This window comes from Boleophthalmus pectinirostris, unplaced genomic scaffold (assembly GCF_026225935.1).
Source record: "Boleophthalmus pectinirostris isolate CB_2022bp ecotype Guang Dong unplaced genomic scaffold, ASM2622593v1 HiC_scaffold_19, whole genome shotgun sequence".
NCBI classification, from domain to species: domain Eukaryota; kingdom Metazoa; phylum Chordata; class Actinopteri; order Gobiiformes; family Gobiidae; genus Boleophthalmus; species Boleophthalmus pectinirostris.
The window spans coordinates 1,981,116-2,008,787 of NW_026571140.1; the positions used below are offsets into that span (position 1 = coordinate 1,981,116).

The window sequence follows — 27,672 nt, forward strand, 5'->3', positions numbered from 1 at the left end:
CTCACAGTAAGGATGCATGTTTCTCAGTTTTTCAGTCCAATAAACAAATCCATAATGAAAAAAACATGCTTTTATTTTAGTTTTAGTCATTGTCAGTAGCAAAAAAGTTGCATACTGGGGCTTTAAATGCAATAATAAATTGGGAACAGATTAGAGAATGCTGATGCTAATAAAGAACTTTTAAAGTAGCTAAAGTCCCTTTTGAAAATGTGTCTGGTTAGCCAGGCTACTGTGAAATGACATAATGAAAGTTGACAGCGTTCTTTTTCTTGGCATGTCTTACCTTCCACTCCGCTGATGCACTTGACTCTGTCCCGGACCTCCACGTTGTATCCTTCAAAGGACATGAACACCCCGTCAGGATGGTAGGGCTCCCTCTGTGCGTACACTTTGGAGTAGCTGTGCTGGAACTCGAAGCGCTCGTATCCGTCGTACTGCACCACTTTGCCATACACCTCGAAGTACTTCTCCATCCAGCTGAAGGGGAAGTAGACCTCTGCGCCCTCCCTCCTCCCTTTCACCGTGGCCTCATCGTTGATCAGACAGTCGATCTCCTCAAACCTGCTCGCTGCCCCCCCGACCACAGGAGGGGGCTCGGGGGGCTGGGGCGGTTGCTGCTGGCTGCTGATGCTGGCTCCGCCCCCTCCCTCTCTGGGGCTGGGGGGCACGGCGGCGGCGTGGCGGGGGAGGAAGCGCAGGGAGGTGTGGGTGGTGCAGCGGTTCCATAGCAGCACGGTGATGAGGGTGAAGAGGGCACAGATCACGATCAGGGTCTTGTAGTTGACCCGAGCGGCCAGGCAGCGCATCCTCACGGCTCACCTGAAGAACACACACACACACACACACACACACACACAGAGGGGTCAGGCAGGCAGCGCTCTGGAGCAGGAACTTCAAAACAAGCAGATCAATATCACTTGATTTGTCCCCAAGGGGAAACTCAAGCACACTGAGCACTAAAATACTATAATAATAGAAAGCTCAAAAGTCTCAGCAGGTAGAGTCATCAGATCCAGTGTCAGGGCAGTTTGAGGAGAGAAAAAGATGCACATACTGTGTACATGGACATGTTTTTCCCCTTCTTCATTAAACCCAGGCCCATCTGTGACGAGGCCTGGGGTCATTCTGTGTACAACTGAATATTTCAGAAAAAACTAGAACAAGACTGAAGAAAGGGTAAGGTAAACGTTGTTGTCCTACAAGCAGACATTTGTCTTTGACATGAAATGCAGAGAAGCACAAATGACAAGCAGAAAAACTATGTGCAGACTAGGGATGGGCATTCGATGAAATTTTCTTAATCGATCGTCGGAAGAATGAATGATCGATTATCGATTAATCATTAACGTTTTTATATTAAAATGATCATCATTATTATTACTATCTGCACTACTAATCTGCATAAATAAATTCAACTTTACGACATATAAACTGTAATCACTCTAGAGCCACATCAGCTGTTTGACATTATAATGTGTTTAATTCAGTTTCACACTCTCACAGAAACAAAAGTTAAAACCACATCACTAATTTGCATAAACTAGGTGAAGATTAAAAAAAACAGCTCTTGTGTCGCTGATGCAGTCAACTTCTGTTGGATTAAAAGACATGACTCAGGTGAATACAGGTTAGTGTGACTAGATTTGTGTTTGTCAAAACCAGGACACCGTACGAGGGGAGGGAGGTGGGGACTCGTCATCGACATTGTGCTACTCTCACCTGGTAAAACTTTTCCCACTGGACACCGAAACATATGTGCTGCTTTGTACACTGTGCACATGGACTCACACTTGTCCCGACTGGAAGGAAAAGCGTGGAAGTTCTTGTACAAATCATCGTTAAATACACACTTGTGCTTCGGTACGTTGCAGACTGACCCACTGTTTGTGTCTCGCTCCTTCTGATGCAGAGACACATGTACAGACCTGTTTGGTCACACTACACACAGCAACCATTCAGTTTGTCGATTAAAATGAACGTAATCGATGAAATTCTTAAATGCAGACACTGTACACTTTGATGAATTACTTTATGTTTCCACAAGATCATGACTGTGAACTGGTGCTGAGTCTACTCATTCAGATTCAGATTCTCCACATGAAAAGGCCATGCATATGACTTGCAGCATGTTCTGAAGTGTTCTCAGCCAGCTCTCTGAAGGGCTTCCAAATGCACAGATTGGAGAATACTAAATAGATTAGAATCTTGAATAGTGAAAAACATTCATATACATTTTATAAAACCAAAAAAGGCTGTGACATGTTTGTCCTGGGCTGTTTCTACACTCAATAATTTATTTAAATGTTTATCTCTAAAGTGCTTGAAACACTATTCACTTACGTATGCTTGTTAAATAACACACCTCACAAGAACCCATCAGTTCCACCTTTGAGGAATGATTTGGACATCGCTGATCTGCTATTCAGCCACTCACACTATTCATTCAGTAATGTCATTTATCAACAAATATGTCTGGAGGAGATTCAAACGATGTTGTGCTGCTAAATATTTAGTCATCAACTCAAAAGCGTTCAAAACAGGCTCTTTCCCATCAACTCGCCCTTATTATGTGTGCATTATCTATGTGCACCAAAACATGTCCCTGCTTCCCCAGAGCAGTGTCTGATTGAGTATGGATGTATTCAGAGTGCTGCAGGCTGCGTGAGGAGGAGCTGCAGCACAACTCACTGCTCACACTAATTAAAGCTGGGGCCATAGAGCACAGTGTACAGACAGACAGCACATCCAAGCTCTGTCCACTGTCTAAACACACACACACACACACACACACACACACACACACACTACACTCGAGCTCATTAAGTGCACAGAGCCACCCGCACTGAAGGGGCTGCAGACACAGGGCCAGTATGGGGAGAAAGCTGCAATCTCATCAGGGCACTTTACTTTCATGGGTGGCTATTCAATCCTAAGTACTAATAAGCGATGATATTTACAGAGGAAAATAGTTTACTCGTCTAATTGGATACCTATGAACAGTACAGGAGTTGCATATTTTTCTGACAAGCATTGTAGTAGAAAAATCATTTTTGTTTTAAAAGGCCCAACTTGTGTAACAAAGTCTAAGACAAAGCAGGGCCTTTAGTTAGCGTCAGCCACAAAGTATCAATACACAATACAAACAAAAGAAAAACCAAACCCCCCCCCAAAAAAAACAAAAAAACAAAAAACTAAACTCTGGTACTCATCAATAGACAATGTGCACAATGGCAAATGCTACTTCCAGTTGTAAAAGTGTTCTTGGGTGACACCTCTGTTGAAGCTGTCCCCCATCAAACACAAACCTACACACAAACTACAGCTATTGCTTGTGCTTTGTTTGTGCTGCAAAAACTTTTGTTTGTGCAATTATGGTTGTTAAGATATAAGTGGTTTCATTTTGGGCCGGTGACGTCATCCAGCCCCTCAAAATGTGAAATAGTTTCAAAACAGTAGAAAATTAGGCCAAACATTTGTATTTCGTTAGTGCTGCTTGTGCTGTGTCAGTTTTCATTTATGTGTGTATATTTCTAAGATTATTCATTATTATTTTTGAGGAAATTATATGAGGTCATTTCCGCTCAGCAGAGGGCAGCGGCTTTAGCAAAACGCCACAAAACTAGTGAAGAGAAACGACCTGAGACTGTGGAAAAGTCTGTATTATATAAAACATGAATCAAAAGCGAGTTACTAAAGACTGATACAGACTTTTCCACAGCCTCAGGTCGTTTCTCTTCACTAGTTTTGTGGCGTTTTGCTAAAGCTGCTGCCGTCAGCTGAGTAGAAATGACCTCATATAATTTCCTCAAAAATAATAATGAATAATTTTACAAATATACTGACAGAAATGAAAACAGTCACAGCACAAAACAGCACAAACGAAATACAAATGTTCATATATTTTTGCAGTTTTGAAGCTATTTCACATTTTGAGAGGCTGGATGATGTCATCAGCCCAAGATAAAACTGTTAATATCTTAAGAACCATAATCACACAAACAAAAGTTTTTGTGGCACAAAACAGCACAAACTAGCATCGTGATGCATAGACATTTTTTTTTTCAAATTAGATTTTTTTTAAACTGTGAGGTGTGGACTTATTTATGATGTTTTAGTGGACCAATTATAATGTCTCATTAGAAAAGTTGCGCTTAAAAGTTGACAAAAATGAACGAATCCCTGGAAATCCAGAAACAAAATTATCAACATTAACATTACTATTTCACCTGCTTATCTCCATGGAAACGATATTGCTTTGTCTATAATGTTCCACAGTATAGATTAAACCGATCTATGACGAGGGAGATAAGCGCTACGCTACGTTACAGCCCAGATCTGCGGAGAGTCGCCCTTATTCGCAGAAGGAATTAATGTATTTTTGAGTAACAGTTTTAATATCTGTGTACTGTGGTGTACGCCTTAAAACTGCATAATGCACAGCTACTCACTGTTTAATGTTGACTTAGAAATGTACACAGAATCAGCTAACTATCATAATCCTAGATCTTGGCAGTCATGATTCTGTTTTGGAATGCATAGCGTTTTGTTCTCCCATTGGCAGAACATATGTTTGTGTCAAATATGGATTGTCACATCAGATTCATTACTCCCACTCACGTGGATCAGCTATTTGCCAGGATTGTTTTATGTTTGTTTGTTTTTTTTAAATTCGCTTTAGGTATATTTTTTAGATGGTCCAATATGGATTTCAATATTTTGCACCATGAATTAAAGAACATTGTAGTTAAGTTCACAAATGAACTCCACAAGACAAGACGAGACTCCAAAAGAATAGAAAAAGAGGAGATGATGATGACATCATTTTGAATAAATAGTGTGGATCAGTTCACAGTTTTGGTCTCACCATTTTTGATCTACTTGATGAAATCTGTTTGCTGTGATTGTAGCTCTGCTTTCTGGAACTAACACCACAAGAAATGTAAAACAAGAGCTTGACCAGGAGGCCCAAGGACAATCTCTCTTGTTAAAGAATCCTGTGCAGCAGCAACACAACGTAACCACACAGAAAAATCACAAAATATTACATCATAAAGAAACAGAGTCACCACACTTTTCCCAAACTTGTCAAGTGACACTTAAGATTGCAATTTTGAGATCTTTTTGTAAATGATTCAGTCAAAAAAAAAAAAAAGCTCTGTGAGGCACTAAGGCACATGGAAAAGGTTTTTTGATGAATATGTAAATATACAGCCACCCCTTTACTTCAAAATTCAGCATTTGAATTTAAACATTTTAAAACTTAATGTTTTTTTTCTTAAATGAGAACTTCAGCAGCATTTAAATTAAAAATCATGAAATAAATGATCTTCTACAAAAGTGACATAAACTGCATGAATATTTGTGTTTTGTGTTTTCAAATGAACTGAATGACAGACGTGAAAGACAACCCTTGTTTATTCACACATGTTCATTTGTTGCAACATTCGTCCATCAGATCTCCAGCAGCACTGCAGCTTGAGGCTTGAGGAAGGTCTTCATGGGACAGACATCTTGTCACCTTGAGTCTTTACACTGGCTGTGTTTACATGTGCAATCAAAATCTGATAAGTACCAGATTTTTAGACTCTTCAAATGACATGTAAACACATGTCAATTAAATCTTAAGTCTAGAAATCCAATAGTAATCAGATTGTGTTGTGCATGCGAGCGTAGATACTGTAAGAACCTGTTAGAGTTGCTCGTGTTGACACTTTTGATGGATGCACCTCAAATATGCTGTTAATGTTTAAGTGAAGAAGTGAGGTGTTCCTGTGACTCTCTACATGTTTAAACTGTACATAGAGAGTCTTTGTGGCAAAAGGGGCTCATTTTTCAGAAAACCTATGCCTGTTTAGTAGAGGTCACCTCGGATGAGACTGTTGTGCTCCAAGTCGAGCTGAATCTGTTGTTGAAGTGGGGTACAAAGGTGCACTGGTGCTTCCACTGGGAGTCTTGACCCATAGTTGAGTGCTGAAGTTGTTTTCGTCTCTACTGTGTCCGTAGTCAACAGATCTTTCCTGTGTGTGGTTGTGGTCTGTCTGGAGGACCTTGTGTCTCTAATGGGACCAGGTGTCTCACTGAACATGTCTGAAGTCTGATTTGAAACTGCTCCTCAAGCTGGGACAATTTGACACTCAGACTGTCACACCGCTCCTCCAGCACGTCCGCCATTGCAGCCATCTTGTCCCTCTGCTTCCTGGTCTTTCTCAGCTCCTCAGTGCTCCTCCTCAGCTCCTCTATGACTCTGTCACAGTCGTCTCTGTGCTGTCCCTCCTCGTCGTTGCTTGGGCTTCTATTCCTCACAGAGGCCCTCATCTTATCATAGATCTGGTGTTTTTCCTCTCCCTCTCTGTCCAGCTCCTCTTTCAGCCTGGTTCGCTCTTGGATAAAGCCGGACATCACCTTTCTGTCAGTTTTTTTTTCTTCAAATTTTAAGGCCCTTTCTTTTATCCAAATCCTCCATCCTAGCATGGAGCATGGCTTCCTGACTCTTGAACTGAGTGCGTTTTAGCTCCAACCTATTTGCCATCTTCTGTAGATCCAACTCTTTGGCTGAGATTTCTCTTTGCCTCTGCAGAATTTCTGACTGGTGCTGAAGGTCCAGTTTCTGCAGATCCAGAGCATGAGACACTTCCATCTGCTCTTTTTCATTTATGAAACTAGACAGAAGCTGTTCCTTCAGAAGAGTCTTCTCACGCAGATGTTGCTCGCTGATCTCATTTATCTCTTTCTGATGATCCAGTCTCAGCTGCCCTACCTTCCTCTTCTGCTCCTGTTCTAATTCCTGACGCAGTCCCTGGGATACATCAGCCATCTCCCTGCGGTACTGATGCAAGTGCTGGTCACAGTTGGTTCTGGTCAGGCCCTCCCTCTCCTCCTCCACATTTTGTCTGAGAGACTTCAGTTTTCTATCTTTCTTTTTCTGGAGATGTTCTTTTTCTGCTGCCAACTCTTCTTCAAACTCAACCCTGGAGTTGTTCCAGTTTTCATCCGTGTTTCTAGTCTCGTGCGAATCATCTGAAAACGTCTCAATATTTATTCTTCACACACTACACTCTAATCCATTTAATGTATTTTTCTACAATCAAAAAAACAAAAAAACAAAACATTACTCAAATTGCGGTAAAGACAGGACTTGGACGTACAAACATGTTGTCATGGCAACCAAGGACCAACAGCATGAAGCTCCAATGGAGAAGTTTGAGTGTTTTGGTAAAAGTTTGTAAGTTTGTAAAGTTTAGATGGAAAGGTGAGCAGATGTACACAGATAGTTTAAAAGCCTGAATAATGCACAACACAGGACTTTAGTTTCAGATCATTTCAGGTGATGCTTCACGCACACACACACACACACACAAACACACCAGAAGCATTTTAATGGCTCTGAATGACTGTGTACAGTGTGGACGTCCCTGTTGACAAATGCATGTCTGTCTCTTCTGCTTGATGAATGGCGGTGTCCTATAAAAAAGTATGATGGATATTTAGAGAAGTGTCAGGCTGGAGCAGGGATGAGAGATTAGGCCCAGGGGAGCAGTGACAATGCTAAAAGTGCAGCACAGGACGAGGCCTGAAGCACCGGCAGTGTCAGGGAAGTCTCTGTTGAGAAAGGACTTTGTGGGGACTGGTGAGGTGAACAGAGAGCAGGGGTCAGCTGACAGCACAGGCAGGGCTACTGATACTTTACCGAGACGTCACACTGGGGGTTGGGGTGTGCAAAAATATCCAAATATCGATGTACACTACTGGTCAAAAGTTTTAGAACACCCTCATTTTTCCAGTTATTTATTGCAATTCAAGTCGTGCAAGTCCAATGAGTCGCTTGAAATGGTACAAAGGTAAGAACTGAACAGACAGGTTAAAAAAAGATGAAAGAACAAAACACAAGTCCAAGCTCTGCCAAAACTACCTCAGGAAAAAAGAACAAGATTGTGAGCTTGAAAACATGAAGTGTCCAGCAGCAGTGTCCAGACTTAAACCCCATCAAGCTGGTTTGGGATGAACTGGACAGAAGAGTGAAGCAACTGACAAGAGCCACACATTTATGGAACTTCTGCAACAGACTCAGGAAAAACTTTCTGAACACTATTTGATTTCTATTGTAAAAAGAACGAGTCACGAGTGTGTTCAGTGGTTCATCTGCCAAAGGTGGACACTTTAATCAATCAAAAGTTTAGAATACATTTTGTTCAACAGTAAACAGTAAAAAACTGGAAAAAGTGTGGTGTTCTAAAACAGAAGTGTATTGCATCATTTAATGTGATGAAACAGTATCGATATCGTGGGCTACTGTATCAATCTCCAAGAAGTATTTTTTTTTTGGTATTTTATGATTTTGTTCTTATTTTATTTTACTAGTTTTATTATTTTAAGACTACTATATTATTTTAGTAGTTTATTTTATCTTTTTATTATTGTTGTTGTTATTATACATTTGTGCAGCATTTTGGAAACTGTTTGGATTGGAAGTGGGATTGGATTTTTTTTTTTTTTTACTTATTTTCTTACAGCTCTATAGTTTTGTAACTTGTTTAGTGGAAGGAGACTCATTTTTGGCAACACATTTGACATTTTCACTGTTTTGAGAATTAAAATGTTTGTGTTTCATATGAACTTTGCACAAGAAGTGGTTTAACAAAGACTTTTAATATCACAGACATGATTTAGCCTTTATTTTTATTGAACCTTATTGAATCAATTTGAAATATGCTGTATCGAATTGTACACATACTGTATCGAGATATGCATTGTGGCTTATGGGCCTGGTCAAGCAGAAGTAAACAGCAAGGCCAAAAATTCAAGTTAATGCATCTGATATAAAAATGTATTGAACAGATACATATGTACTCTAGTTTATCAAACTGTTGACCTTTTTTCTGTTACATTTTTGGTTCTAAAGTTACATATGTTTTAAACAGACCATGTATGAAACATGGAACAAAAATTATTTCCCAAATTTCAAAGACCCAAAAATCATGTAAATAAATGGATGTATTTCATCATATCTTGTGTTATTCCATCTTTGAACTGTTGATGAAGGTACATGATTTTTTTTTTTTTAAGTATTTAAAATGATATTTATATGATATTTTATAGAAAGAGTTTCCTTTCATTTTGAAGTAATATTAAAGTATTCAGAAGAAAAAAGCGACAAATGATGTAAAATCCTGCACCTTCTACTTGTTTGCACAATTTTCCCTCCGTTACTTTTCCCTCCGTTACCATGACCTTTCTTAATAAAAAATCTCATTACTCAAAAAGTCAGAGGTTTTTCAACCTAATCTTGTACCATATGGTAGAAAACTATATGAAGCAAATATTCAAACCAGTTTGCTAAGGATATGGAAGTGAGAACCAAGAGTTATCACTGTTTGGATTTATTGCTCAAAAAGTGCTGCATATTTCATTCCCTCCATTACCAACATGAGTTTTTAAATTTTTTGTCAACAACTTGAAAGAATATCACAGGTTTAACTTGACCCTGTTGGAGTGTAACTCTTTCCTACATTCTGATACTTTACTTATTTCAATAGTCCCTCTAGTTTCTGAATAAGAGTTATCTGAATGTCAAAAATCTGCCCCTGTTTCCCTCCGTTACCGCTTGAGTGAACCCTCATGTATCAAGGTATTTACCATATCGACAACTTCTTAATGATACCCAGCCCTAACTGGGGGTGTTCTACATGTATGTGTATGCTGGAATATTTATGAGTTGCCATGCTGAAAATAGTTTAAGATCTGAAGTCTGAAAACTCAAGAAAGCACCACATTTTCAGAAGCCTGTGACCAATAAAAGCGTTTGATGTTTAACAATTTACAAATTAAATTCTTTCTGGTCAGATTGCGTTGAACTAAAGCTCAGATTAAACTCTAAAAAAGCCTCAGATAAGAGCATGCCTACAGTTAGCATCACACCCCCGGGGAATGCTGATGACATCAATAGATTTTCAGCCGTGGAATTGCCAACGTCGACTGTGCAAAAGGTAAAAAGCAGCTGTTCACTCCCCATGACCAAGACATCTGATGAGGTGACATTCCAACATGGCCAAAACCTCACAAGAGTCAACAGGATAGGACGTTTTAACTTATTTATCTCCATGGAGACAAGCAGATGACAGGTCAGATCCATGGAGAGGCGTTCCCTCTCAATGCTTGTTCTTCAGTATATTTCAGAGTGATACAATCTCCAGAGCTCTACAGAATAAATGCAAGATAAATATACCATGAAATAAAGTGTCCATGGAGATAAAGCAGGTGGTGGACCCTCAATCAAAAAAGTTAAATTATGTGTCTTTAATTTGAATATAATTGTGTAGCAGATTTTTTTCCTATGCAAAATGATGCTTTTTCGATGTTCTTCAGAGATTGATGACAACTGATGCGGCTGAAAAGAGACTGTACTCATATGAAAGTAATGGACAATCAGGGCTAAACTTCAGATTGGAATCCCATTTTTCTCATTCTGTGCAAGCCTGTGCGTCACCAATTTACAATCCCAAATGTCAATGTGAGACAGGCTGCAGCAGGCCCCTGGTATGAGCCTACAGGCCGCAAGACGGGATCAGGGCACAAGCAAAAACACTTTGAATTTGGTGTCAGAGCACTGCACAGTTTAGAGCAGGATTATGAAACCCTTTTTTATTCATATCTGTTTATGATGCACATCTACTGAACTCCACCAGCCAATTACAGGGAAAACAATCCCATTAGCAGCACTGAACATGAAGTCTCCAGAGTATTCGGACCTTAAATCTATATTATTAGCAGCATGTACACAAGAGTACACAAACTACAACTAAGGATTATTTTAGTCACACGGTCAGTGATCATTGCATTTCATTATTCCACTAGTCAAATGATTATTCCAACGTACAATCTTTGCCTTTTCTTCTGATAAGACAAATTTGTGTAAAAGTGGAATAGCGTAGGCCTGTAACGATAATCAATAAATCAGTTAATTGTACGATAACTTTTAATGACCTCGATAGAATTTATCGCCGCCATAAAAGTTATTTGCATGCTTGTTTGTTTTCCTCTCTCGCTCTCTCTCTCTCTCTCTACCAAAGAGACTGAATGTCAAAATGCTTCTATCGCTCTCTGACTCCCCTCGTTTAATTAGTGTAATGACGTTCGAATAAATGTGCCAGCATCAAGCCCCGGGGTTTCAAAATGGCTGCCCATTCAAGTCAATGGGCCGAGCTCAATGGCGCATGTTTCCAGATTCGCCTTTAGCCCGGCGAGGTACTTCCACTGGCTGTGGGCCGACCGAGCAAGCGCAGTAGTGTCTTTTCTCCCTCGGACACACGCAAATGCACGCAAGCACACGTACGGAGAGTGAAGTCGTGTATCACGTGATTGCTTTCACCAATCAAAGTGAGAGGAGCTAGAGCGGAGGCAGAGCTAACAATTATAGAGCATTTTTTAAAACAACTGAAGGATTTTGAGATGAGAAAAAAATTATATATGATATAAAAATAGGTAAACAGCGCCACAAAATCTGACATTTTTGAAAGTTGTAGGTGACCTGTCAGCCGAACACAAGCAACAACATACACCCATACCCCAACAACACAACCAGCCCCGGAGAGAGCCTGAAATCCACTGAAAACCCACAAGAGTCTGACACGATACCACACAGGACATCAGCTCCCTCACAGAGAAACAGGATAATGTAGAGCGGGTTAATACGAACACTTCAAGAGCAAAATGACAAGGCAACAGTAGCAGCTACAGAGAGAAGAGCCACAATATTTCAATGGAAGTCAACGACTAAAATCACTTTTAAGGGCCATTTTGTTACAGAGACTTAATAATTCATTTATTTATGGTTTTGGTTGTGCTTGTTTCAACAATGGTTTATTCAAGTACATTTTTTGTGAACAGGTCCTTGGTGTATGCCAGACTACATGAGGCTATTCTTATATTAACAAGTCTGGTTTATTTAGGCTTATTGGTTTTGTTTGTCTTACAGTTCCTGTGTTAAATGTTCTTTAGAAAGTAAAGTTTACTGATCTTTGAAAGGGTCTATTTGTATTTTTATTCCATTGTCATTATATTAGTTGAAAATGGTCCCAAAATGTCAATATTATCATTTATTGCAATAAATTCTTGGTCAATTAATCGTCCAGAAAAATCTGTTATTACAGGCCTAGAACAGCGTTGTGTTTTTTGAACACCATTTGTCTGGGCAAAGGAGAAATTCAATTTGTAAACTGGATAAACATTTATTTAAGTTGAAAACATTTCTCAGCTCATCCAAGCTGCTTCTTCAGTTCAGGTCAGACGCTGGTGAACATTGCCTTATATCTGTCTGCAGGAGGAGCTAACTACACTGAAATTACTCTGAAACTAACACACCTACTTGTTTACAGTTTGTTTGTTAGCTCGGCCTATTCATCTATTGTGAGTGTGACGTAATATTAGCAGAATCACTCAGGCCCAAAACGAGTGTTTTCACACCTCTTGCTCTGACCTGGCTGCCCCTGTTGTTCTCTTTGTTTTAAGTTTGAGGTTTGAGTTGTTGGTGTTGTACAACTACGAGCCAACCACCATTTGACTGGTGAGAAAGATGGAAAAGGATACAAAGGTTAGAAGACAAGAGGAATCATTTACGCTTTAACTTTAGATGTCGACTGAATCGCCTAATTCCTAAGGCTTTGCAGAAAGGAACAACTTACCATTTGTCTTATTAGAAGAGCCATGTCATGTTTTACCATTTACTATATTCCACTTTATTCAAAGAGTCCTTTTTCATCATTGATTCTTTCTGTACTTGATTAAGCCACTATTATCCAGATTAGTTGTTGCCCCGGTGATGCCATAAACCACCAATGTGAAATAGAGGGACAGCATGTTATGTTTTGATAAAAAATTAAGTGAAGAAAATCCCTGCCTTTGAAAACAAGCCAACTCACTGCACAAGCGTGTATGAATGAAACAAAAACAACACGAGTTTATAATGAGAAAACTCCATGGAGAGAGAGGGAGCAGACTTGTGGCTGGTGGCCGTGCAGAGCTCACCCAGCACCCAGAGGCACCAGAGTGTGGTGACATTTACATTGCATTAGAAACACTCCCACTCTGCTCAATAGAACACGGCTTGGGTAAGACTCGATCAACTCTTAAATCAGATTGTTGGCTCATAATCTTTGTATTTTTATGTAAATTCCTCATCACAAACTGCATTTAAATCCCCACAGAAGAGGAATACCCCTCGTATTACACTTCTATGGGGTGTTCACTGCTGACACATAATATATGTACATTTCAACAGCACCTTTTATTGTTGCTATATTTGTAGAAAACAGAATATTCACATGTTTAATCACTTCTGCTTTTGTTTTTTTTAGTCCTGCCTCACTTTGCTCCTTACACCAAGTCATCCCCCTTCAGAGCCCTATCACAACACAATCAGCATGCATCCAGCTCATTAAACTACTGCACATTGCATCAGATTTGTCAAGTTGTAGTATATGTTTGAAATTGCTCATGACCTAAATTTTGTGGCTACCTGACTCACACTGAGCAGACTTTGAGACTTTTTTGTTTTTAAGGTCAGTTTTTAACATCATATCATGGGATTTTAACCCACTAAGAAGTGCAGCATGTGCAGGTCAAATGACACAAGGAAAGAACTGTTGGATTTTGTGAAATGAGCTTTTCCCGTATCCATGGAGACCATGCAGGAGGCTAGCTAAGGAGCTAGCTATGGACATTTGAGTTGGTACAGTTTTTACACCATATGTGTGGCAAATGTGGCAGAAGATCTTCCAGAGAAAACACTTTTAAAAGGAATGGGCCATTTTAACACCACCCAAAACACCAGAGTGGAGTAAGAACGAGGCCTTTCCTGGCGCCCCCTGGAGGCTGCTGTGACGCTGCAGGACACAGAGGAGAGACTTTTGGCTCTTCCTCTCCTCAAACTGCCCTGACACAGATCTGTTGACCCTCCCTGACCAAACCTGCTGTGAAACTGCACTCAGACCTTTGACTGTGACACAAAGGACACACAACTGCAACAGTTTGCTGCAGTAAAACTTGAATGGTGTTATAATCTGAATGGCGGCGCGTGCAGATGTAGTTCCCTCTCGCTCTGCCGGGCGTCGTCTACACATGAGACAGAGAGAAACGTCTTTTGATTCCTTTGCATGTCTAGTACATGTGAAGAAATTGAAAATAAAGTGACCATTGAATGTTTTTTTTTATTTTAATCTTACTACAGTACATACATGAAAAAGGTCTGTGTGGGGGCGTGGGTGATGTAGACTTGTGGACTGAGCATTGAACAGAATCTTACAGCTAACTCTAATGAGGGTTCAAATAGGGCCCGGGAGAGATCACAAGATTACTCAAACACACATGGATCTAAAACCTCTCCAGGCATGTTTCTGATGAGGGAACAGCATGGTAGACAAGTCCAGTTTGCATAATATCCTCTCTTTAAGCAAATGTAAAATGTTGCCTCTACAAAGACAAGACTTGAGTGAATTCTTACCATCACAGAGTAAAAACTCTGCACTCTGCACTTTTCTAGTGCTGCTTGTCTCTACAGAGCAGCTACTGATTTACTGGCATTATAAACATATCCATCTACAAGGAGTCAGGTGGCAAGATCGTTTTTTCAGGAATAGAAACATCAGTTCGTTTAATGCCTTGCTATGGAACATTTCAGGCAAAGCAATAACATCTCCATGCAGACAAGCAAGAAGTTGTCTCCCCACCAAAAAAGTTACATAATGCATCTTTAACAGTAACTTTTTCAAGATGGGGGCATACAAGCAAAGAACATGAGCAAAGGATCATGGTAGTTCACAAATACAAAAACTATGCATTGAATGGAGTTTTGTTTAGCACATGATCAAACCCTTTGACTTAAATAACCTATAAAAGAGTCTTTCAAAGTTGGCCCCTCTGAGTCAAACTTTGAAGCCATGTGAAATCCTCTCATAATCCAATTGTTTTAGATGGTGAGCGGTGCGCAGGTACAGGCGTAATCCCCACACCGCCAGCTCCGCAGACGCTGGGATGAACTAAGTCTGCCTCCCTCCACTGGACATGAGATGAGTCTGAGCGAGGGAGCAGATTAAGAGAAGAAAGTGAGAAACAAAAGCAGATGTGTAGCTCCCAGTGCTGTCCTCAATACTGAGGCTCTGGGGGAGGCTCCACTCGTGATGCTCGGCATTAAAGTGTGACAGTCGTCTGCAGCACACTGAAAGTACTGACTGCACTGACTGCACTGACTGCACCGTCACTCACTCTGCACTACAACACAATCTACTAGTGCACTTATCTTAACACGAGTGTACTTGTAACATTATTAAAAATATATCAGACAAATATTTGATATTTAAATCATTTGGACAATTTTCTTCTTTCAACTTCATGCCAACACCCATTGCATTAGAATGGTTGGTTGCTCTTGTGGCTACCTAGCTCACACACTGAGCAATTTTTACTAACTTTTTGGGTTTTGAGCGCTCATATTTTTAAACATATCATGGGATTTTTACCAACTCAGAAGTGCAGCATGTGCAGTTCAAAGGACACAAGTAAGGAACTGTTGGATTGTGTGAAATGAGATGTTTGTTTGTCCTGTATCCATGGAGATCAAGCTAGAGGCTAGCTAAGGAGCTGGCTATGGACCCCTGAGACGCTGCACACTTTTTACAGACATTTCAGAGGAAATATACAGAGGGAATAGCCCGTCTCATCACCAACTAAAACAACCATTTCATTTTTAAGCAATATAAAAATGACAAACTAAATTTATTTAGAACATTCAGCGCTGAGAGAAATCTGAAATATTAGCATCTAAACAAGAATCCAAAGCATTTCAGAACATGTTTGTGGACGTCTGAACTGCAGGGTCAGAGCTGGGAACCATTCTCTCAAAAGGTACACTATCTAACCGCTGATGCATCCACCTCAAGCTGTTCCAAAGATGTGCCAAGTTATAAGTCTGATCTGTGGAGAGGTGTGCTGGATCACACTAAGAATGATTTGAATTAATACTGGTAACTGAATAAATGCAAGATACACTTCATACGGAACAGTGTGGAACATTCCAGGCAAAGCAATAAATCTCCATGGAAACAAGCACCGGTATCTTAACATTTCTCTAGTACTTGAATGTAAAACTGTGCCAACGCACACAGAGGCACTACAGCAGAGGCTTCTGTGCTTCTGACTGTACGAATCTCATCTCCCCACTCAATACGACCTGCTGGTGTTGTCTCGATGCTACAAACTCAATATTCAATACAGATGTCCATACCAAAAAGATCAATTGAATAAATACACTTTCTTTATAACAGAATGTAATTTTCAACATTAAGTAGAAGTACTTTCTTTTCTATACCCATGTGTCCTTATACGTGTGTGTATGGAACCTACCTGGACGTCTGTGGTCCAGGTAGTTTCTATGCATTCTATAGGCGAGTTTCATTGTTGGTCGGTGGCAATAAACACTAATTCAACATGACGGAAGGAGCGAGAAAGCACGTAAAGGGCATTGATCCTGGTTATTTATCCACTCTAACAGCAGAGGACCCAAGACCATTTGACCAGAAATTGGTCATAAGCATTGATGGAGCCAAATCACCCTTTTCAATCCCTACAAAAGGTGGACCAAACCAAATTTCTGGTCAGAATCTCCAACTACCTGGACAAATATTCACTTTGGCGATATCCACAATGACTTGGTGGAAACTCCTGGGCCATTCACAGCAGAAAAGATGAAAGCCTCCAAGAGTCTCGATGTGTTGTTGAACTTGTCCACGGTTTGGTCGGATCTTTTACGTTTGCTCTGTGAATGTTTGAAAGCAGTTTAATTCACCGTTAGTGGTTCTTTTCACTCAGAATACAAAAAAGACATTTTCCTTCTTCTGTGCTTCTATTTGTGCATCCGATAATGCAGCAGGAATTTACCGTTATCGGGAATAAATACATGAGGTTACGCACTGTGTTTGACCGCTATCATGTTTGCCTCCGACCAAAATATTTCCCAGCATGCAACGCGGACTTTTAATAACAATGACGTCAGCTCAAACTCGCCTATAGTGTGTATATTAGTCTATGTGCTCTTCTACTTGTTCTGATGCAGCTCAAGAAAGCTTCATTTCTGTCCTGTAAATGTGACTTTTTTTTTGTAATTGATACCTGCTCAAATGAGTATCTAGTTTTGATACTAATTTTAGAATCAATTAGTATCTGATTTTTGATACTTTTGACAATCCTACAACACGCTGGTGCCATTGCCTTTCCTCTCCTCAGCCTCGTGCTTTGTCTCTCATTCTGTCAGGAACCTGCAGAGAAACTTGTTCTTATAGGAGCTTTTAAGAAAGAAAATCTGTGCAGCTTTTTTGGAGCTAGAATTTATGGTACCAATAGTAAGTTCACTTTTCTGTAACAAGTTTAGACAGGTGCCCTGCCCCAAGAGACTGCGGCATGAGGGTTATTGAAGGGCCAGAGATCATTATAGTATCAGAATAACAAGCATGCCTATGACCATCCAAACTATGATTTATGATGATCTTGCAGTCCTAACTCAGGTGATCAGGGCCTCCTAACAATCTAATGTGGCCCACAGCCCACCTTCAAATACTAAAAGATGTTCTTTTGTTTATGTATTGGTTTTATTCTGGGTTAGCACTAGGGATGGACATGATTAGTTGATGAATCGATAATTGATCATTAAGAATTTCATCGATTACGTTAATTTTAATCGACAAACCGAATGTAGGTTGCTGTGTGTGTCATGACCAAACAGGGCTGTACATGTGTCTCTGCATCAGAAGGAGCGAGACACAGCTTCGGTCAGTCTGCAACGTACCAAAGCACAAATGTGTATTTAACGATGATTTGTACAAGAACTTCCACGCTTTCCGTTGCGTTCGGGACAAGTGGGAGTCCATGTGCACAGTGTATAAAGCAGCACATATGTTTCGGTGTCCAGAGGGAAAAAGGTTTGCCAGGTGAGCGTCGATGACTCAATGTTGATGACGAGTCCCCACCTCCCTCCCCCGTACGGTGTCCTGGTTTTGACAAACAAATATGGTCACACTAACCTGTATTCCACTGAGTCATGTCCTTTAGTCCGACAGAAATTGACCACATCAGCGACACAAGAGCTGGAGTTTTATCTTCGCTTAGTTTATGCAAATTAGCGATGCGGTTTTAAGTTTTGTTTCTGTGAGAGTTGCGCTAAACTGAATTAAACACATTATAATGTCAAACAGCTGATGTGGCTCTAGAGTGGTTACAGTTTATATGTTGTAAAGTTGAATTTATTTATGCAGATTAGTAGTGCAGATAGTAATAATAATGATGATCATTTTAATATAAAAACGTTAATGATTATTCGATAATCGATTTCTTCCGACGATCGATTAAGAAAATTTCATCGAATGCCCATCCCAGGTTAGCACTAGTTTAGTCCTGGTTTGAGTCTTTGTTTAGTTACAAGTTTATTTCTGGCTTTGTCCTGGTTCAGAACCAGTTGGACTATACTAGTTCAGTCCCATCTTAAAACTGGTTCAGTACTGGATTGGCAAATTGGCAATTTTGCAAGGCAATGTTGGTGGAAAAATGTTGTATACTGTTTTTTAAGACAATCTATAGCAGTTGTTGTATACTATTATTATTGAGACACATCTAGTGTTGGAGATATTTTGTGTGACCCAAAATTGTGTTGAAAGTGTGTGCGTGTTCACCTCCAGCCCAGTCCCCTTCACACAGAGCACTGCATTTATTGTGTGATCTAAAGTACGAGAGGCACTGGGTGATTGAGCAGAGCTGCTTTTCTTCACAGCTGTCCTGCGCTGTAAAAATCAGCAGCAGTCATCACACCAATAAAAGCTGAGAGCTGCACACACCCTAGGGGAGTCATCCAAGCAAAGAGCTGCTCTGTGCTCCAGGTGCAGCTACTACAGCATCACTAAAGCCCGGGCATCTCAGCACTCCTCTCCACTGTGCAAGTATGACCCAAACGCCAAAGAGTGAAGGGGGAGGAGCAATGTGGAGCAGTCTGAAGAGGATCAGTATGGTCCCAAAAATGTTCCCACTGTCCACACCGGCCTGGTTAAGTCTGGTTAGGAGCTCCAAAGCAGACAGAGGTATACCTTCCAAAGCAGTCTGACCCTCTGGTACATTTTAGAGTAAGGAAAAGCTCTGATAAAACTTGTGATAAATCCCTGTTCATTCTGTAGATGCAGAGTGAAATAAATGCAGAAAAATTACCAGAGGTAGTTTGTTCTTCTCTTTACATTAATAGAAAAAAATACATCAAAATCATACTTGTTGTTTCCCTAAATACCCTCAAATTACTCTTACTTGAGCAATTTCTTAAGCCACTACTTTGTTGTTCTACTTGAGTAATATTATTCTGAAGTAAAAGTAGAATTAGTTTAAAAAAATAAAATAAAATACGTACATCAGTACAATACAATTCTGGCTACTCTATACTTAACTCTGCTAGAAGCAAAAAGAAAAGTGAAATATGGAAAGTTAACAGTGGTCACCAATAGCAACTGCTCATTAGCAAATCTAGAGCTATTCATGAGTTGCAGCTTCCTGTTTACAGACACAATTTTGTGCACTTTTCCCCATTCACCGGATATATTTAGTTTCAGACAGTTAATAGTTATGTATTGGAGGTAACTTTTCATCATTCTGAAAAGAACATTTCTTTCCTTCTATCCTTTCATACCTTTTTAAAACTACCACATAATGATGTCTGAAAAAGTTAAGTAGGTGAATAAAGGTACATAGAAATCTTTAAACCGAAACTCAGCAGCAGGGGTTTAAATCCAGCTCCAGCTGGCTGCATTTTACTGTTAAATCAAAGATGGAGACAAAGTGCTTAACTTGGTCTAAGCCAGGCCACAAGGGGAGCAATTAGCAACAGAGCAGTCTATAATATTGGCACTGTGGTTAACGAATGACTGTTTGTTAAGGCCAATACTGAATCAATGACAGAAAATGTGCAAGCAAGACACAGAGGCTCAAACAGCTCAAGCTCTTTTTATATGCAATACTGTATATGAACGCATAATAACTCTACCATAGTTCTGTGATTGGGGAATTGCTTAAGAGGCATTGTATATAAGTCCATGTAACTTTTCTGGTGCTTGTCTCCATAGAGCGTGTTCCAAGTATGTTCCACAGTACAGCATTACTGTTCTCCATGGAAATATGCAGACACCACAAAGCCAAGTAACACTTCTCACGGTAATAAACCCCTCACAGCAAGAACGTATGTTTGTTTTTCAAGGTATTTTCTCATTTTTCTCTAATGGGTGTCAGGATGGTGTGAGCTCCTCCATTGTCTCCTGGATCACACACTACCTGTCAGACAGACCTCAGTACGTGCGACAGGGAGCACCCTGTCTGATACCGTGGTCAGTAATGTAGGAGCCCACCCAGGGTTCAGTCCTGTCTCTGTTTCTGTTCACTCTGTACACCTCTGATTTCCAGACAACTCACCCTTATGGAACAGATAATACTCCCTACAACTGTACAACAACTCACCCTTATGGAACAGATAACCCTGTGTCCTGTCAATCATCAGATTATTGTTACACTAGTCCAATGAGATTCATTTGGTCTTCCGATATTCTATGTCATTAGGTTCTTTTTTTCAGCCCTAGAGTGTTATTTCATACCTGACAGTTTGGACTGCTCACTAGCGTCTTCCTCAGAGTGGTCACGTGATGTTGCTGTGACGTGTCAGGTCGCGTGTGACCAGACAGCAGTCGAAACTGTCAGGTATGAAATAACACTCCAGGTCTGAAAAAAAGAACCTAATGACATATCATTGTTACACCGTCTTCCTATGACCTCTTGTATAAAGCTGTAATTTTATATTTTATTACTTATCTATTTTATTTTATTTTGACTTGTACATTTACATTTACGTAATTATGACTTATTTCACACGTGTCTCTTGCTCATTTTTGCTACTTATTTAGAATGTATCATTCGTATTTATATTTTTGCTCTTTGTTATTAGATTATATTGTGATGTGTGACTCCTGTGTCCAAATCCTTTCCCTTGTGGCTCAATAAAGTTTGGCTAAGTCTAAGTCTAATGGAAACAAATTCAAGACAGATGTGTTCATTGCAATAGTGCCTTGCATTCAGCAAAGCAATAACATCTCCATGGGGAGAAGCAGAACCTCCACCAGAAAAGCTAGTCCTGGTTTAGTCCTGGTTCAGTCCTGGTTCAGTCCTGGTTCAGTCCTGGTTTAGTCCTGGTTTAGTCCTGGTTCAGTCCTGGACCCTCATGTCGAAGGTCACTGCAGAACTTTTTAGTTAAGGCGGCTGCTTTGACTACGTCTCTCTGAACCAAGTGAATCCTCGCAAAACTAGTCACACGAAATCTCTGAGTGGATTGTTTCAGACGCAGCACTACTGAAGGCTTAGGTGTGAACTGTCTTCCATATATGGCCAGTATGGGTTTGGTATTATGATGTATTAGGGTGAGGGAGAGAGGGACATGAGAAGACATGGTGGAGCACATCTCCAGAGTACAACTGTTTTACATCTTCAGCAGCAATTTCCAGTGTTCAAACTCACATGAACACATTCAGAGAGGAAATATTTAAGACAGAAACTTACTGAGATAAGTGGGCACTTTTATCGTATTTATCATGTATGCTCATTAGGGATGGGCATTCAATGAAATTTTCTTAATCGATCGTCGGAAGAATTAACGATCGATTATCGATTAATCATTAATGTTTTTATATTAAAATGATCATCATTATGATTACTATCTGCACTAATCTGCATAAATAAATTCAACTTTACGACATATAAACTGTAACCACTCTAGAGCCACATCAGCTGTTTGACATTATAATGTGTTTAATTCAGATTTGTGCAACTCTCACAGAAACGAAACTTAAAACCACATCGCTAATTTGCATAAACTCAGCAAAGATAAAACTCCAGCTCTTGTGTCGCTGATGCGGTTCAACTTCTGTCAGATTAAAAGACATGACTCAGGTGAATACAGGTTAGTGTGACCAGATTTGTGTTTGTCAAAACCAGGACACCGTACGGGGGGAGGGAGGTGGGGACTCGTCATCGACATTGAGCGACTCTCACCTGGCAAACCTTTTTCCCAACGTAATCGATGAAATTCTTAATGATCAATTATTGATTAATCGACTAATCATGCCCATCCCTAATGCTCATATTTATTTCCGCAATCGTGGACCTGTGGTAAATCGCAAAGGAGTGGGGTCTGGGGTGGGGACGCGTAAGAGTGCACTCTGGTCATGGGGGGTCAGGGGGGTGATGGGAGTGATGTTGGTGTTGAGTCTAGAGCAGTGACCAGGTGCAGGGCTGTCTCTTAGACCCAACAAACACAGACTCTAAAAACTTCTCATAAATGTTATTGGATCACAGAGTCATATGTTTACAGGAAATAATTTAAGAAAATACATAACTTACAATGATGGAGGAATTACATTTTTTTTGTTGCATTTTCAGAGTGCTAATATTCTAAAACAGTAGAATGTTTGTTCTCTCTAGTGCTCCTGACTGTTTGTAGGATTTGTTCTTCCAGAAGAACATTTTCAGTTAAGAAGAAGTTGAACGTTGGTAAGAAGGCGTTCAGTACAAATGTGTTCATAAGAACGTTTCACTCTTGATTTTTCAACAATCAAGAGTGAGACTTTGTGCGTGAGTTTCCTTTAAAAACAGCTAAGTGCCTCTCCTGTCGCCCCAGTCAGGTGTGAGGAGTCTACACAGAAACGCTTAAGAACATTTTATAAATGAGGCCCACTGATTTAAAGGTGCACTGTGTAACTTTTCTAGTGGATGGAATGTTAAATGCTTTTCTCCATGGAGATGTTGTTGCTTTTTATCTTCATGGAGATTAAACCAGTCCAAGTTACAGGTCAGATCCGTGGAGAGGCAACCCCGCTCACAGTCAGAATGTTTGTTTTTCTAGGAATTTTTGAGCTGTAAAACCACCTGTAATTAAATAAACTGTTTAATGTCCCACTGTGGAACATTTCAGGAAGAGCAAAGACATATCCGTAGAAACAAGCAGGTGACGGACCCCACAACCAAAAAAATTAGTAGACTAGGCCAGTTGTTCAGTTTTCCGGGCGTGCAGCGAGTGGGATTCAGAACACAATTACGTCACAAGTTTGAAATAAAGTTGTTGGTATGACAAAAGCAGCAGTTTTTAGCTCAGACATACATTGTTATCAGGAGAGATCTGAGAGAGCAACACAATCTCTCCTCACACACTGTCCCTGAGGGAGAAAGTACACATTTAGAAGAGTTAGTTATCACTGCATCTTTAATACGTGATACAAGATTAGTTTTCAAACACAGCCCGGGGCATCACCACAAACTGCGCTAATGCTATCAAATGTGCGTGTGTGTGTTAGTCTGATGTTGTGTGTGCGTGAGTGTAGCATTAGCGCCTCTGGGTTTGATCTGTGCGCGTCGGATTAAACAGGTCATTAGCTAAAGGCTTGTAGCTGCGGCCTCCTGCTGGATTATGCAAACTGCTTATTAAATGGAGCAAGAGCAAAACACACACCGCAGACTGACAATGATGGAGAGAGTTCCAGCGGGGAGAGGACGACGGACCAGACTCATGTGCTGGTCTTCAACGACGTAAGAAGCATCTGAATTAAACTGAATCTTGTGAGCTTTAAGCCGTTTTATAATGTTGTTATCTCCTCAAAAACTGTGTTTCTCCACACACAGACCAAGAGACAGAGAGACAGACGGAGACAGACGGAGACAGAGAGAGAGAGGTGGAGATAAAGAGAGAGAGGTGGAGATAGAGAGAGAGAGAGAGAGAGAGACAGAGACATAGAGAGAGAGAGAGAGACAGAAAGAGTGACAGAGAGAGAGGCAGAGAGAGAAAGAGAGGGAAAGAGAGAGACAAAGACAGACAAAGAGAGAGAGGGAGAGAGTGAAAGAGAGAGATGGAGAGAGAGCGACAGAGACAGAGAGAGACACATAGAGAGAGAAACAGAGAGAGAGAGAGACAGAGATAGAGAGCGACATAGAGAGACAGAGAGAGACTGAGTGACTCTTCATTATTAGTCTGTCATCTCCAAAACTCCAAATGCTCTGTTCCACCTTGTGATGTCAAGTTAAAAGCTTTTACTTTTAGTTCAGTAAGGAGTTGAAGGACAAGGCCTGAAATCATCCAAATTATTCTGGGGTAGGTGAATAACACTGTGGAGCACTTCCTGTATTACCAACTGACATCACAAGGTGGAACAGCACGTCTTCTTTTTGACAGAAAAACTCCGCCTAAATCTGCAGGGTTTGTGTTAAATAATAACACAACTCCCGGTCTGTTATTGAAGAGGAAACGAATAATAACGTAGATCAGAAAATAATTTCATATGGGCCCTTTAAATTTTGCCAATATTTTATGTTTTAAAATCAGGATTCAATTTCATATTTTAAACAATCCAGTACCGATGACATCTAAGCAAAGAAGTGTTCCAGGTTCTACAGGCTTTATACACACCCATACATGTCCTCTGCTGAGGACATTCTACTCACACTGCACTGGCCCAGCTGGTTCAGTTCTGAACCCAATATCCTGCGCACAGACTGAAAGGAGTGTTTATTTCCTTTAAACATGAAGAGTGCATTACAAAACTGATCCAACTGTGCTACAATTGATCAAGTAACAAAAGAACAGCTTTGCAGCTCATAATTCATATTCATATAATTCATATCAGTTAAAGTAATATCCTGGATATTTTTAGGATCATTTTCAGTTAGTCTCTTCACATTGCTAATTACATTTTTTATGAAGTTTATAATTCCGGTTGGAGTCAGCAAACATGTAGATGATTTTATAATACGTAGCAACCATAATGTTAGTCTGAGCGAAACTTTTTTTCAACAAACTACCACTTAACTGTAAACTACGGTAAATATTGAGCACAGGTACTATCCACCAAACCAAGTCTGAATTAGAAAACCACAAAAACCCGTCACATGCTCTGAACGTAACGATATAGACAGACAGAACCATTCTAACACCAACCTGTTTTCCAGTCACCAAGAAGCAGTGGTCGTCATGCCGACATCCCTCCCCCGGTCAGTCCTGAGCTGGCCCTGCCGCTCCTGTCAGAGAGAGCACACACACACACACACACGGGGTTAGAGCTGTGGAGCTGGAGCAGTGAGAGGCACAAAAGACCATCAAAGGCTCGCGTTCAGAGTCGAAGCTAAGGCTAAAGCTCCATCCATTTACACGATGAGCTGAACCACATCTGACTTGCTAATAAAGCGTGCTCATTTACACCCTTGTTATTTCTTTATGAATATCACAGACTTGTCTTCAGTGTAAAACAGTACAAGCTCATGCATTTATTCATGATGTGTTGGATCATCAAAAATGCTTTGTAACGACCAATAAAACCAATCAAAAGAAAATATTTCATCTCAGGTTATTATGAATAGCAATTAACTTTTAAATGAACTGCATAGATTTGATTTTAAATTTCATAAATGTGACTGATAATACTGTAATGCCAATTTAATCGTAACTACAAACACATGAGACATAATGTTCCAATTTTTGTTACAATTTGGTGTTTTGGTTTTGAAGACAATTCTCCAATCAGAAAGCAGAAAGAGCCTCACATGACTCTGTCATTTGGGTTGCCAGGTTCAATGCTGAAATCCAGTTGGTTTAATCCTAAAATGTCTCTCTCTGATCTGAATGGTCACTACCTAAACCCCAGCACCTGCAGTTAATCATGAGTCAGTGCTAGTGCAGACTCTGCAGCTCAGCGAGGGAATTCTGGAGGTTCTGAGCTTCACATGAGGCCTGAACATAAACTGACAATAAGACAAAAACTTAGGTGTGTCTCTATCTTCAGGGGAGGGCTCAGGCAGCACAGGCTCAGTTGGATTAACTTCAAAAAACAAGAAAAAAGTATGAACAAAACAAAATATGAAACTCCTGAATGGGAAGTCCTCAAAACGTTGAATATAGCAGAAGCTGAAATCATGAATAGTTACAGAAAATAGCAGATGCCTTACAAGAAATGGTTTACTTAATGCCAACAAGCTTTAACACAAAGACAAAAAACAGTCTTGCTTAAGTCCAAAGTTGCTGCAAATGCATCAGTAATTTGTGCCACTGAGTATAAATGTACAAGTTCTCCAATCTCCAAGAAAAAGTACAAATACACTTTGTTTAGATGTGACACGGTCTTGGCTTCTGGCGACTCGAGTATCGATGGTCAGACTTTTCTCAAAATAACTCGGCGTGACAGAGTAAATACAGATCCGGCTCGGAGCTCCACGGGACATGACGGTGAACACACATTTGGAGTTGTAATCGCTGTTTGAATGAATCCTGTTCTTGCTGACCACAGGCTCGTTCACGTGCCAGTAATATATCAGAGCCAATGACACAAACTCTCTACAGCCATTCATCTGGCAATATATTTGAGACTGCACATGGAACGGCGTGTTAGACTAAAGAAAGTGCCAAACGCTCAGCTCCAGCGGGGCCTATTGATTCCTGTTATGAATTATGCTCATTGACGGAGATGTTAATTGAATAGAGCAGGAATTAAAGCTGCTGGACATCCATCACGAGTGGACCAGTGCAGCTGCAGAGTGCAAAAACATACGGATTCAGTGCCAATAACACAATATTAGTGGTTGTTTTTGTATATCGTATTTGCAAATTAAGCGATATTGAGCCCATTATTTTGACTACAGTTCTTTTTTTCTTCTCTTTTTTGAGCTTTCTACCATGTTATAATGTTGTTCTCTCATCAAATACACGCCTGAAGAGGTTTCAGATGTCATCCGTGCATGTCTGAACCATGCATCCATGCACAGTGTTGGGAAGGTGACTTTTAAAATGTATTCCCCTACAGATTACAGACCCCAAAATGTAGTTTGTAACAGAATCCATTAAATTACTTAAAGTGAGTAATGAAATCTGAATATTTTGGATTACTTGATTTGCTGTAGAGTAACAAAGACTAGGAAATCTTCACATAAGATGTTTTGTCTGCTAAAAGACAAAGAAAAGCCCAGACTTTACTTAACTGTATTAAAAATATTATTGATAGAAGACGAGGAGACACGTCCACACAGCACAGTTTAGTCCTGTTAAATCCTGTTAAATCCTGTTTGAGACATAGTTTAGTCCTTGTTTAGGTCTGGTTTAGACCTGATTTTAAACCTGGTTTAGACCTGGTTTAGTCTTAGTTTAGACCTGGTTTGGACCTGGTTTAGGCCTGGGTTTAGTCCTGGTTTAGTCCTGGTTTAGATATGGCTTTAGACCAGGGTTAGACCTGGTTTGGACCTGGTTTAGACCTGGTTTGGACCTGGTTTAGACCGGGGTTGGACCTGGTTTAGACCGGGGTTGGACCTGGTTTAGACCGGGGTTGGACCTGGTTTAGACCGGGGTTGAACCTGGTTTGGACCTGGGTTTAGACCTGGTTTTGGACCTGATTTAGACCTGGTTTAGATCTGGTTTAAACCTGGTTTTAGACCTGGTTTAGACCTGGTTTTAGACCTGGGTTTAGACCTAGTTTAGTTTGCGGCAATGAGTAGAATTACCACACAAAAAAAAGGGATATAGCCCAAAATGTAAAAACAGGAAAATACCTCTGTGTAATCAATTTATTTTAACCAAGTAACTGCAAT

General features: G+C 40.2%; 1 protein-coding gene across 3 annotated transcripts in view; it reads right to left on the reverse strand.

The window, feature by feature from the left end:
* glceb (glucuronic acid epimerase b) overlaps nt 1-27,672 on the reverse strand; it is a 136,054-nt gene that overhangs the window by 53,921 nt on the left and 54,461 nt on the right. For 2 of the 3 annotated variants that reach the window (XM_020940619.2, XM_020940620.2), the window contains 2 exons: nt 25,040-25,119; nt 284-819 (listed from right to left, as the gene is read on the reverse strand). In XM_020940619.2, the coding sequence (XP_020796278.2) occupies nt 284-806 (523 nt within the window). In that variant the 5' untranslated portion in view covers nt 807-819; nt 25,040-25,119. The remainder of the gene's footprint in view (nt 1-283; nt 820-25,039; nt 25,120-27,672) is intronic. The other variant, XM_055154249.1, reaches the window with a different exon arrangement.